Consider the following 14668-nt stretch of genomic DNA (forward strand, 5'->3'; position numbering starts at 1 on the left):
TCATTAAGGTTTTAGTTCTTTTGATGTTAGTTTGCGTCTTTGATTCTCTTTTACCTGCTACACTACTTCAGGAGCTGCTCTGCGGGCATTCTGTAATCTTTTAAGAGAAACTTTTCACTGTTAATTTCTGGACTGGGGCCCCATTATGGGAGCCCAGAATTATATCTAGAAAGAGATGAAATATACTCTTTTTAATGTTGGTATATCAGGCACAACTATAATATATTTGCCGAAATATTAAACCAGCCCAAGAAAAATCTGTATTTAAAACATTAAATCAAGAAACACACAAAAACAAAATGCTTGACGAAAATACTTATGGACTAGACATTCAAAGAACCAATGATGTAAACAACAACTTACACTTTGGTGGATCTTCTGGCCTGCTTTCATCCTTTTAAAGGAACAAACACTATAAATAACATAAAAAATACACCCAAAAGCTTCGGATACTTACAAGCACAAATGCTTCAGATATTTTAAAAATACAAAGTCCTAGTTACTCTGCGATTATAAAGTGTAAGGGCAATACTCTATACTCAGTCAATCTCTTGATTCGGCATCATTGATCCTTCTTAGCAGGGCTCCCCTACCATAAAAAAGCCTGCCATCTCCTGGCTGCTGCTTCAATTGAGTTTCTCTTGATTCAGCATCATCGATTCTTCTTAGCAGGGCTCCCCTACCAGGAAAAAGCCTGCCCTCTCCTGGCTGCTGCTTTAATTGACTTTTCACGGGACCTTTTCTCAATCTCTGCCTCTCTCTTCTTGCATCTCTTCTCATTTCAATTTCTGATTTCAATTCTGTAGAACCATTACCATTGCTTTTATGATCAAGCTTGTCTTCAGCATTTTCAGATAACAAAGCTTCCCTTAGAGAAGTGGTCATCATCCCCTTTTTCTGCATCACCAAATTTAATAGGTGCTCATGTCGTGGATTGTCTTTAATTCTAGGAATCCTTTTACCCTTGGAGGTACCCAAAAGATTATAATCAATGTCCCAGTCGCCCCAAGGATCCCAACCAAATCTCGCGGAAAATCTATGGAAATCGGTGATATAGGGAGTAGAGGACCTTTTAGTAAGAAGTTTACCACTACCCTTCATTGCTTCATCAAGTGCCTCCCATTCCATCCTGTCTCTGTAAACTGGGTCTTCCAACACTTCTTCTGCCATGGCAGACCATTCTGCATCTGGGTATCTTTTTTTCATCATCCATCTCAAGTATTTGGAGGGCAACGTTCCCAGCATTCTTCCCTCGTATTTTCCAAAGTGTATTATGCTGTCCCTCGCAGGTATATCTTTAATGTAATACGCCACTGTAATGTGTGTCTGTTTCTGTTTCATCCCTCTCTTCTTAAGCCCGTCCCAAGTCATGAATAATGATTTCCGAAGATTTGGAATTGCATTGCTCGCAGCCATCGACCTGAGCGTTGGGTAATATGAATGAGAATATGATAACTGAAAGGCCCGAGCTCCTCGCTGGACCAGTACATTATCCATAGCCGATTCTCGACAGAACCAATGGCCGATTCTCAAAACACAGTCAATGCAAGAATGAGAATGCTCGGGGAGAGCTCTGAGCATGTTTCAATAGCTATGTTGGCATTTTTTTAATTTGATGTTTAGTATTTTAATATAGAATAGAATTGATGACTTTTAACATTTACAAAAATAATTTATGAGAGAGTTGATGTTGTTTTATAATTGTGAAGTGTCCATTTTTCCCAATTAAGCTTGATAATGAGCTTGTTTATTCTTTCCACCTAATCTTCATTAAATAAATCTAGGTAAGACGTGGTTGTTAAATTATTTATGTAGTTGATCTTGATGTCATTATACACTTTGCAATCTAGAATAAAGTGTCTTTCAATTTCCACAACTCCTATTATGCATACGATACAAGCCCACTCTTCCCAAGCTTATTTTGACCTTTTCCACCTCCTTGTTTCACGTTTAAGATGATGTGAATTAGTTCTCAATTGTGTAATGAGAATCTTTGACCTCCACGAAATATTGGCCTCTATATAGGCCTTTTAATGATGGTCCATGCTATGATTAAATTCATCATGATAGTACTTCTTCTTTCTCCCAACCACCATTGCCCACATAACCTTGTGAAATTGCTCAACAAAAGCCTTAATTCCTTTACTATTATTAGGACAAGCATTTAGGTAAATGTGTCACTTGTTCATTTGTAATATTGTCTCATCCAAAACTTAAGACATCTTTAAAAACATTTAGCACATAAGACATCTTTAAAAACAACATTGGGTCAATGATTTTTTTCCATCTGCTCAAAAAAAAATTCAAATATCTTAAACGGCACACCATAGTGATAGCTTCAATAGGAATTGCACCTATTTTAGCCAAAAGAAGGAAATGGCACTTTCGATTTGAATTTTCTTGTGATCGAGCGCTTTTGACTACTCTTTATCCATGACTAATTGGCATTGAAAGTGTTCACACCCAAAAAGTACCATTGGTATTACTAATGGGTCAAATAGAATGCAAATAGTTTTTCAATCCCATAGCTCTTCCTCTCTACATCTATTTGAAGGGCAAAAAGTGCTCTCCAACCACCCAAGGTTATTTTCCTTTGTATCTTTCCCAATTGAGCTTGTTGTTGAAGTCAATCCCCAAGTATTTATACTCTATAATTTTGTCTAGGGTACCACCTTCAAAATAAAAGTCAAATTTGATTCGTTTTCCTTTTATTGAAGAAGATTGTGGTCTTGGTGTTGCTAATGTTAACTTGCATACCCATCTTTTTGCAAAAGTGCTCAAGCGTAGACAAATGTGCTTACAACCCTTGGGAAGATTTGGCAATCAAAATAAGATCATCCAAATATAAGAGGAGCTTGATAACATACTCTCCCAAGGGTGCACCATCCCTACCCTTCATGTTTAGTCATTCCTCAAGTTTGTCAATATAAAAGCCAAATAGAGTAGGAGATAAAGGGCAACCTTACTAAACCCTAAGGTGACTCATAAAACTCTCTAAAGTGCCTTCTTGAGTTCTAATTTTAACCTAAACCTCCTCATAAAGGCTATGAATGGCTACTCTAAATTACTTTTGAATGCCAAGATCCTTCATTCTTCACCATAACTTGTGTCTAGGGACCATGTAAAAATCCTTCTTGAAATCGACAAAACAACAATAAGCATCTTCTTTCTCAACCCAATTTTTTCAATGATATGTCAAAATGATATTATGATCGGTTGTTGAATACCCATATGGATGATATTATTGAAGATTTTCATAATGTGTGGAGTGAGGATTTTCATCCCCTACTTCAAAAATTCAGCCTAAAACTCAACCATGTCCCTAGTCTTTCTTACACCCAAGCTCTTAATCCCCTCCTTGACCTCCTATAAAGTGAAATGTTTCTTTGTTATGTTTATCCTTGGGGGTACTTCAATCCTTGAATCTTGCTCATAAACTATTTTGCATACTCAAACCACTAAGAGGTTATAATGTTATTGTCAATGTGCTCTTTTCTTGATTAAATTTCCATCCATAATAGTTTTGAGTTATTTTTCCCAAGATAAATCAACTCTTCTATCCTCTTAATCATGAACACTATTTTATTAACTTCTACAATTTGCTTGTATAATCTCATGTTATACTTTTCTTTACTTGTCTACTTGCTAGCTTTCCTTGTCACTTTACACTCCTCATCAAACCACACATTTGTTGGGAATGGACTTATTTTATTCTTATTATTCTTTTCTCTTTTGCAAGCTTCAATGGATTCCTAAATTATAGTTATTAGCTCATGATTCTTCACACCCTATGTTTGCTTCCTTTCATTATGCATTAGTTATCTTGACGTTTCTCTAAAAATATTAGCATTTTATTAAGTTAAAAGATTTTTTCCTTTTGGAAGAGGATGAAGAGTGGATTGTTCCTAAACCAAAAGATGATAATTGTTTGGACAATATAACAAAAGTCAAATTGGATTATGATCACGTTTTAAATCATCCAAGAATTCTTCAATCACTACCTCAATTATTTTGCTAGCTAAACTTTTTGAACAAATAGCATAATCAATAACACTTGCCCCATTATAGGTCTTGCATGTGAAATACCCTAAGATCTTTCATTTTCCCACCACATTGCAAACAACCAATTTGAAGATGTTGCATAAGGTAGGTAACACTTCACCAAATTGATTGATATCCACATTATCAATTAAACATCTTTCTTGTTGTTGATTTTCCTCTTTCATAAGCCATATAGAATTTTCGTCCTCCTTGTTGCATAATCTACCAATTTTCTCACCAGTTATCCTTGCATTATATTCACCCACAAGAAGTTCACGCTATTGCAAAAAAGACAAAATATCTTTGTTTAGAGTTGTACATCCTTACTATCTTAACCATTTTTTTGGTAATTTTTTTACCCGTGAGAGCAAAGTAACATGTTGTGATTCTAATTTGCCTATTATTTTTAAATATTTGAATCCAAATGTTTTCTTATTTGGGTCTATTTTTCCAATTGAGTGCTTCTTCCTCATGTTTCTTTAATTTAACACTATTATGCCATTGCACCCCTTTCCATTTCTATTTGCCTTATTTCAAGTTGCAAAATTTGTAAAACCTTCAAAAGTAGGTGTTTTGCATCCATCATGCACGTGCATTTTGTAAGATATGTTATGCATCTACCATCACCAATAGGCCCCAACCCAAATCCCCTTCTCTAAGGGTAGCCAACATTTCCAACACGATATCTTTATTTTCTCTTAAGGGGGCCTACTTTCTATGTGCCTTCAATCTGAAGGCTCAAACTAGAATTTTTATTTTTTTACCCATGCTTGTTGAGTGAAAAGTGCTAGTTCCATTGCTAAATTTGCTTTCCCTTTATTATTCTCCCACTATATGGCATTGTTTTGCGAGGAAAAGTTGGAAACAAATCCTCTTCCATTTTTCAACCATGCCATTTTACCTTCATCCCCTATTGCTCTTACTTCAATTAGTTCCCCTCTTGTTGCTTCCTCTTACAAAATGGTTAGATCTTCATCTACGAAAAAATTAGGATCCATTCAAAAGTATCTTTTATTTTAGAAGTTGGAATTTGCCTTATATACTCCTCAATGCAACTTTCATAGGTTTGCAATCCCCTTCTTTTACTCTTCCAACCCTTTTTTTCTTGGATAATTTGACACTTCCAATGCAAATTCTCCCTTTAAAATTTATTTGTTAGGTACTCTCATTTATGTTGTAATTTCTCACCTCTTTGACAATTATATTTTTTCTCTCTCCTTCCTCTCTCGCTAGTGCTTTGTTTTCATTAGTCATTGCTCCCACTAACCCACTAGATACATGTGTTTAACTACTTGAGACCAAAATTTGATAACTTTTGAGTTGTTTTCCTTGCCACTTTCTTTATTTTCAAGAGTCCGATCACTAGCTTCTTGTAGGGACTAAGATTGTTATTTGTGAGCCTACCATGTGTACGCTTTCTTTTTATTTAATGATGCATGGAATGACATGCCTTCTTCATGGATTATAGTTCTAATTTCCTTGCTTCTATAGTCATTTGCAAAATTGTCATCTATTTTTTTAAACCCTGTTTTATTCCATTAGAACTTGATTAGCCATAATGTACCTATTGATCTTGTATGCATTTCCATGTTGCTTTACTTCCAACTGCTCTATCCTACTTTTAACATTTGATAGTTCTTGAACATATAAATGTATAGACCAAGTCAGAGGGATTGAAATAAGATCATATGCATCTTCTTCTCCACGGCCCTTACAATTTTGCCCAACTATTTTTTACTTTTTTTCCTTTGTATGTGATTTGCATTTTCACCCTTTTTTCATACTTTAGTTTTGAAAGCTCTATTTCCACTCGAGAAGCTCTATGCTTTTAAATAACCTTATACTTCTTTGTATTAACCTACACCCATTTTCTAGTTTTATCTAACAAAACAATTTTGATTTGCCCAAAATGGTTTGTTTTTCAATCTTAACAATTGCACTTTCAATCCTCAAACATGACTTCTAATCATTATCTATTTGAGGAACCAATGAAAAGGGAGTAGTTTTTTTCGCAACCTCCACATTTATTGTTTATAATTTTTTATGTCATTAATTTAGGAACACAAAAAAAACCAAAAAAGAGACATAGATATTGCAAGACAAAAAATAAACTATTAAAAAGTTGTTCCACACTAACTTGCAACCTATTGAAGCCTCACCTCTAAGCCCTCCAAACAACTAGACCTCTCCCTTGCCTTTTATATGCAACCTTTTGAGGCCTACCTTCGATCTCTCCAAACAAGAAGCATGTCACCCTTCTTGCAACAATCAGACCCACCTATGTGCTCCACTAACCCAACTTGCCTACCATGACCTAAGTGTTAGATCAAAATATGATTTTGATGGGGTTATGAATTGATGCTACTACAAACCTAATATCTTTGAGTTTAAGTTGAGTGAGATGGATTATAGTGTGAAAATTATTTCATTCAAGTACCCATAGTTAATGAGCTGCTTAAAAAATGGGTCATGGATTGGATTATAATGCAAGTATATTAAAACATTAGTAGTTATAACATTAAATTTGTTAGTGTTGGCTGTGAGTATTCATAATTGAATGAACTGTATTCCTCATATCTAAAAACAACAAATTATGTAATGTCATATCAACACACCAATAAAACACAAGTTAGTACACAACTATTGATCTAGCTTTTGTGGGGGACCATTTTGGATACCTTAACAAAATGCATGTTAATATGACATCATATTTGATAATATAGACCTAAAATATTAGCTATAAGTAGGGGGTTTGTCAAGTAAGCTACTGTAAAAATTGGGAGCGATTTGAAATTTCATGTAGTCTTTTGTGAGCTGCAAAGTTACGGCGCTCAAATTTTGGGTCCTCTCCCCTATTTGGATTTTTTGTTAATTGTCTGGGCAAATAAATCTACCTATTATTTTGTTGTTATGGTTAAGCCAATTTGATTTGAAGTGGTATTGATAGCGGTAGTCTTTCGAGAAGTTTTGACCCTTCATTCTTATGAGAATTATCCAAATGAAATGAGTATTAAGTGGATTATTCATGCTCATGGATATAGATTTATGCAAACTACTTCTCATGAAATATGGATTAATGAGTCTGATTCAAAAACTATGTATTTGAATCTTGATAAAATAATAAAATTTAATGCATTCCAAAAAATACCTCTTGATTAGGGGAGAGGACCAATTGTCACACATATTGACTTTGTGCACCTTAAAATCCTATGTGCCAATGTCCAATAACTTTAAATTTTATAGTGGCTTCCTCGTTTAGTTGATTGCTTAAACCTAAGTTTTGAAGTTTCCATCATTAATTTTGATGTCAAAAATATGCATAGTTGTAGAATGTGTCCAAAATATCACTTTTTGAACCCCTTACTTATCATAGTCAATTAGCACAATGCATTCTCAGTTTCACTTGCACCAATAATTGAACATATTCTCTCAAAAATTAAATGCATATTTCACCAATAATTGAACATATTCTCCCAAAAATTAAATGCATAAATACTGAAACTCATCATATAGAATCCTAAATTTGACCAATCAATATTATTAAATTATACAATAGCATTTTAATTAAATACTCTTGAACTATTTGTATTATAAAAGTATCAGAAAATTATTTAAATATTATCCTATTCTCTTTTTTTTGTAAACTTCTACTTTAGGGAGTAGCACTCTTTTATTTATAACAAAAAAATGATTATGGAATTACAAGATTCTAATTTGGCCTCAATGACCTCTTGAATTTGTTAAATTTGTGTAGGAGTTAAAACACTATCATAGCGTTTAATTAAATATCCACATGTATCCATCATGTTTTGTGTCAAGCCTTCTTGCATAACAACAACAATCTCCTTGAGTTTCCTTTCATGTGTTGTCAAAGTTTGATTTTATCCTTCCAATTGGTGGGAGACACCATCTTACCAATTTCCTATCTACCTTGGAGAAAGTAAATGGTTCATTGGGTGGGATGAGATGTCTCCAAGTAGTTGTCATTATATCATCCCAAGCTAAAAAGAGTTTACATTTTTTGTTGACCACTTTGGTGTTTTAATGTTTACTGATTTCGTTTTAAATTTTATTGAGGATTGTCTAAATTGGAGACTACACCATTGAAGATTCTTTCTTTCTACAAATTTTGCATTCTCATGGTAGGGGTAGCAATACATAAACCCACCCAAAGAGAGTTTCCATGAATTGTTGGTCAACAAGAAATTATTTCATTCAGGATATTAGGTAGCGGTCCAATCCAACCCATCATACTTCTGCAATTTTCTTAGCAAGCTTGTCCATATGTACATTGCACGAATAAATGATCGATAGATTCATCATGAGCTTTGCATAGGGAGCATCTGAAAGGGCTAGCTATGCTAATCCTCATTAATCTCTCTCTAGTCAAAACATGATGAAAAGAAATCCACACAAAGGTACCAGCTTTGGGTAAAACATTTTACTCCCAATATAGTTTGTGGACCATGTACAAGTTTAATTTTTTGTGAATACCATCTCATAACCCAATTTTATTGAGTATTCACCAGTTTTAGCCACATACCAAAATATTTAACCATCCTCACTCATTAATAATGCATGCCTTTTACCCAACTCATCAAATAAAATTTGACTTTTATCCCTTAGTATCATTTCAAAAACAATCCATTTGAAAGAACATAAATTGTTAACCCAACTAACCTCCATATGATCACATACCTTGTCACCATATATTTTCTTGGTTATAATGTAAACATCCTCAAGACCAGGAACAAAGAATAATGGTTGATAACATGCAAAAATTTCATTCTTAAATTTTCTATGAAAGTTGATTAGTTATGAGATATTTAAAAGCACACAAAAAATACTAAGAGGGGGGAGGGATGAATCAGCATTTTAAACTGTAAAAATGCACAAAACCACATAAAACATAGAGAGAACAAACATCAAGATGCAAGCACTAAATTTCACATGGAAAATTGTTTTGGGTAAAAAATGATGGCACGTCAATAGCTTTCAATTATCAAATGAGCACCAACTCATAAATACATAAGTGAGCACCAACTCTAATTACATAAGTGAGAACCAACTCACTAAGAGTGACAACTCTCCTAGAAGCACCAAATTCGTTCATATTTTTACTACAAATAGTAGATTAAAATTAACAACAACAATAGCATACATTAAAAATCCACCAATTTTGACTTCCTAGTTGAGCTTCAGTAGCAAAATAAGTGATAACCCATATGAAGCACTTCAAGTATCCAAAACTCCCAAGGTATTTATATTTCTTCAGCATATTAAGGCAAACAAAATTATAATCACTTAGACTCCCATTATTGTGTTTGAATTCATTACCATACTCAACTCAAAACTACAATACAAGAATTTTATGTCTTCTTCTTTGAATATAGTCACTTAACATAATAAAACAAACAAACTTCAAAGCTTTTTACCTAAAAAAATACATAGTTACTATTTGCCTTCTTTTTACATGCCTTAGAAGCATTGCATCAAAAGAACACTGCCAAAATAAATAGAAACGTATTTTCTTATTTTTATAAAAACCTCACTGTGCAAATAGAAAATGAAGTAATCAAATGTGCCAATAGACACATATTCTCCCAGTATAATCTTCAATAAATATTATAAGAAAATGATAGTAAAATATATATATATATATATATAATCCACGATAGAAAAATATAAATTCATCCTATCACCATCATGGCATGAACCCAATCATACACAAAAAAAATGTATATTCCAAAAGGAATATACAAAGACTTGAAGCAATCTCCACTTACAATTGTTGTCACACTAAGAGAGGATAAAGGAAATAAGGAGAATGTTTCTGACCAAAAAAATGTCTATCATTAATTTTGACATGTTGACCTACCATGTTCAAGCTATCACAACCCATAATAAATAATCACGCATCTCCTTTTTATTGACTTATTTGAAAGAGCCAATCTTCAAAGGATGATGTGGTAGATAAGCTGACTAAGCGGGTGAAGTGGATAAGTATCCAGCTCAAGTAGAGACCCAATCAGCTCAAGCACACAACTAAGTAGCTCAACCAAACAACCAAGTAGCTCAACCAAGCAACCAAGTAGCTCAAGTACGCAACCAAGCAACTCAGTAGCCAAGTAGCTCAAGGACACAACCAAGTAGCTCATCAAAATCTAATGAATAATCAACTGTGTAGCTAGTATTTCATTCTAATTCTCCTTACAACAAACCTTTGACATTAATGACAAAATAATCAACAAACTCCCCTTTTGTCATTGATGACAAATCCATTTGCAACCAACCTAAAACCAAAACTGCTCAAAAATAATATTGTTCCCCCTAATTTACTACTTCCCCTTTTAAATCAATGATTGATATTCGTAGCGTCATAAATTGTAGTTGCATACAATTTTGTCCTCACCTAGACCTCACCTTCTTGCTTCGTCTTTTGATGCCTAATGACTATTTTGATTATGCTCAGACCACCTCACAAACACATGTTTTCACCTTCTCTCCTATCTCTGCCCTAAATCTAAGTCCTAATTCTCAAGACCACGGTGCCAAGCACTCTAGTCCTCTTAATTAGGACCCAAATTTGGTCTTCACAACAGTCACATCAGATGACCAAGAAATTAGACCCCGTGTCGGCTACTTCGAAAATTCAAACAATTTTTAGGTAGTCAAGTATAAAAGGAGGTCTACCCCTCTCATTTGAGGACCTAACTAGGAACTTCTAAGAGCCTCGTTCAAGATTTCAAATTCAATTCAAGTGAGCAAGTAATCAAACATTCATCAAGCATTGGAGAAGAAGTGAAGTCAAGTTCAAGCATTCAACATGGCATTCATGATCAACCTTCTATGAAGACATTCTACAAGACATCCTAAAGCCCTTGCATAAGGATTCAAGCAAGCTTCATCAAGGTATACATTTCAATTACAAGCATTTCATTTCAGATCCAACCTTTCCCTCAAAAGGAAAGTATCTTGCTACAATTTTCATTACAATTATCATTTAAATTTCAAAGCTAATTTCTAAACCGAGGTTGGACTCAAGGAAAATCTCTATCCAAAATCTTTTTCCTCTCTTTCTATGTGCAAGGAATCAACTTAGGAGTTGTACTCAGAGATTTCGACAGAGTCGACGACAACAAACATGTTCAAATTTTGACAAGGCAAAAATCAGAGGACCAAGACGAATCTCTGCTACCCGATCTCGGAAAATCATCCCAAACTTCTAAGAATAGGTTCTAATTCTCTTATTTTGCCTAGATCCATGTTTGTGTCTTTGTTGGATACTAGTAGCAATCTATTTATATTGTTTCATCTTAATTATCAATTGCTCTACCCTAATTTCACAACTTGCATTCAAATTCCAACTAAGAGAGGCTAGCAAACAAAACTAGTGAATCTAATCAGAATTTCAACCCTTTTCTTATTTGAATTGTGGCTAGATCTATTGGATTCAACCCCCATTTCAATTTTTTGGTCTCATAGGTAAGATTAGTGGTTTTATTATATTAATTGGTAAAACCATAATTTTTCCTCACCGATGCATTTTGGTAAAACCCTAATTTTTCCTCACCAATACAATTGAGATCTTCTTTTTGGTCTCATCCATGTTGACTCAAAAAGACATTTGTTTGTTATTTCTTGTGCTCTTCTTCCATTATATTTGTAGTTGCACTACCTTTTGGGGATGAGGTCAATGCGATACAAATATTCTTGATATACAATTATTATCATAAAAGCATACTGACCTAGAGTTACTAGATCTCTTATGTGCTTTTTCTTATATGTTTTCTGACTATTATCCTTTGATTTGTCCTTTGTTGCGAGCATCTCATTGTGGTAATTTTATTGTCTTTTGGATGCATGCTACCTTAAAGCAATTTATCCCGACAATGTGTATGCAATCACTTTAACGTGGGGGAATACACTCTATTCAATGTTACACTTTATGCACACACCATGTCGTGTTTTCAATACTCAAGCTACTTTGCAAACTGATCATTTTACTTTGTAATTTGGTATTTTTCTTTTTCATGACTCATAGTAAGCAAATCTTACTAGGCCAGTGTAGTCATGCTCTCTCTTTCCCTTTCATGTGTTGTCCATTTTATCTCGATATTAGAGTAGTAAGATCCTAAAGTCCTTGGGGGCTTGGTGTGTCTTGCCTCTTTGATATGTTGGTGAAATTTTTCAATGTGACTTTGTTCTTTACTTGTGAGTATGTTTAGTTTCATACTCCCGCTAAAGTGGGGGCTAAATGTAGCATCAAAAATTGTATCTGCATACAAGTTTGTCTTCACCTAGACCTCACCTTGGTATTTTATCCTAGGATATCCGATGATTTTTTTATTATGTTCACACCACCTCACAAACTCATATTTTCACCTTCTCTCATGTCTCTGCCCCAAATCCAACTCCTGATTCTCAGGACCTGGGCACCCAACACCGTGGTCCTCTCAATCAGGACCCAAATTGGTTCCTCACAACAATCACATTAGGTGAGCAAGAAATTAGACCCTATGTCAACCTACACCAAAAATTCAAATAATTTTCAGGCAATCAAGTATAAAAAGAAGTCTTCCCCTTTCATTTGAGCACCTAATCTAAGAACTTCTAAAAGCCTCATTCAAGATTTCAAATTCAATTCAAACATGAGCAAGTAATCGGACATTCGTCAAGCATTGGAGAAGAAGTGAAGTAAAGTTCAAACATTCAACATAGTATCCATGATCAACCTTTTATGAAGGCATTCTACAAGACTTCCTAAAACCCATGCATGAGGATTCAAGCAAGCTTCACCAAGGTATGCATTTCAATTACAAGCATTTCATTTCAAATCTAGCATTTCCCTCAAAAGGAAAATATCTTGTTGCAATTTCCATTACAATTATCATTTTAATTTCAAATTTAATTCCTAAAGCAAGGTTTGACCCAAGGAAAACTCCCATCCACAACCTTTTTCCTCTCTTTTTATGTGTAGGAAATTGACTTAGGAGTTGTACTCAGATATTCTAATAGAGTCGGTGACGACAAACATGTTAAGATTTCACCATAGCGAAAATCGAAGGACCAAGGCAAATCTCTACTACCCAGTAGCAGAAAATTAGCCCGAACTTTCAAGAACAAGTTATGATTCTCTTCATCTTCCCAGATCCCTATCTATGACTTTGTTGGATACTTGTAGCAATTTGTTTTTACTATTTCATCTCAATTATTCATTTCTCTGTTGGACATTGCTGCTACTAGGACATGTTGTTGTCATTGATGTCAACATATTCTTGTGATTTATTACTTCGGTGGATGCAAATTGGTTTATTGGGATCATGGTTCGGTGTATGGAGTATTTCTAGTATCATTATATCTTTCTGTATTGCTTTCAGTGATCCAAAAGCTTATTTGATCATATCATATGATTTGGTTTATAGTTTGGTTTTTTTTATCAGTGCTTTGCAGAGTTCAGTATTTTCTCTGGTATATTATGGTGTGACCAAATCTTCAATTGAGTTTTTGGGAGATTGTTTGGGATGTTCTTGTGTATCTTCATTTCAGATGGTTCATGATTTGGTGCTCCACAAGTTATCTTTCTGCATGGCAGTTGTTTTTGTTTGAGTGTTCTTGAGTTTCACATGTTGATCAATGAATATTTGATAAGTGATGTTGGTGCAACTGTTACAAATCATTCTAACATGCTTGTTGGTGTTTACTAATTATGTCATATTTGTTTTGATGGTCCGCATTGATCATTGTGCATTTTTTTGGTAATTTTTCTGAACTGGTGATATTCTTCATGTTATGTGGTATTCTTGGTGGTGTAGTGTGTTGCGGTTGATCTTGGCGTGATTTCCGGTGGTGTTGCGTGCTTGACCATTTGATTTAGGTCCCTATTATATCATGTATATCATTATATTGGTCTGGTGGTTGATCTTCGTATTGTATGATGTAATTTTGTAATTGTAATTTGAGGGTTTGGTTGACCTTGTAGTTAAGGTTGATGAATTGTATAAATAGGTGATTTAGTCATGTAATTTGAGTGTTGATGTAGTCTTTGTATTATTAGAGAGTGGTGTATGTGCGAACAAAGGAATTCATCTTTCGATGTGGTGTATTGAGTAGAGATTGGTGTAGAGCAAACAAATATGCTTAATTGGAACTAATCAGGCATTACCAGATGCTATTATTGCAGTTCATTCCTTTCGAATTGTAGTTTGAATATTGTTGTAAGTCAGTGAGAATTCCTTGAGGGTTGTAGCCTTTTGGGTTATTATATCTTGAGCAGTGAGCTCTAGGTAGTGAGCCTGAATGAAAGTGCATTCCCCATTGTAATTATTTTCATATACTACTGCAGAGTATCATCTTATTGTGGGTAGGTTCCCACCATGGTTTTTCCCTTAACTGGGTTTTCCGCATCAAAATCTTGGTGTTGTGTGTTGTGCTATAAATTTGTTTATCTTTGTTGTTGCTACAGTTTATCAAATTTGCTTTTGTGGTTAAGTTTTTTAATCCATTGAAAACTTATTCACCCCCCCCCCCCCTCTCAGTTTCCCTTCATTGTTGTTCCTAACGATTGTTATCAGAGCTAGATCCTCTGAAAGAAGCTTGACTGCTTGAGGAGATCTGGGATGGCAAC

At 34.4% G+C, this 14668-nt stretch overlaps 1 protein-coding gene across 1 annotated transcript; it reads right to left on the minus strand.

Moving 5' to 3' along the window:
- Window positions 1-303: 303 nt before the first annotated feature.
- LOC131036679 (uncharacterized) lies at window positions 304-1609 on the minus strand. The gene has a single exon (XM_057968627.2). The coding sequence runs from the start codon at window positions 1579-1581 to the stop codon at window positions 544-546; it is 1038 nt and encodes a 345-aa protein (XP_057824610.2). The 5' UTR covers window positions 1582-1609; the 3' UTR covers window positions 304-543.
- Window positions 1610-14668: the final 13059 nt, after the last annotated feature.

The sequence above is a fragment of the Cryptomeria japonica genome, chromosome 1, assembly GCF_030272615.1.
Source record: "Cryptomeria japonica chromosome 1, Sugi_1.0, whole genome shotgun sequence".
Lineage (NCBI taxonomy): Eukaryota > Viridiplantae > Streptophyta > Pinopsida > Cupressales > Cupressaceae > Cryptomeria > Cryptomeria japonica.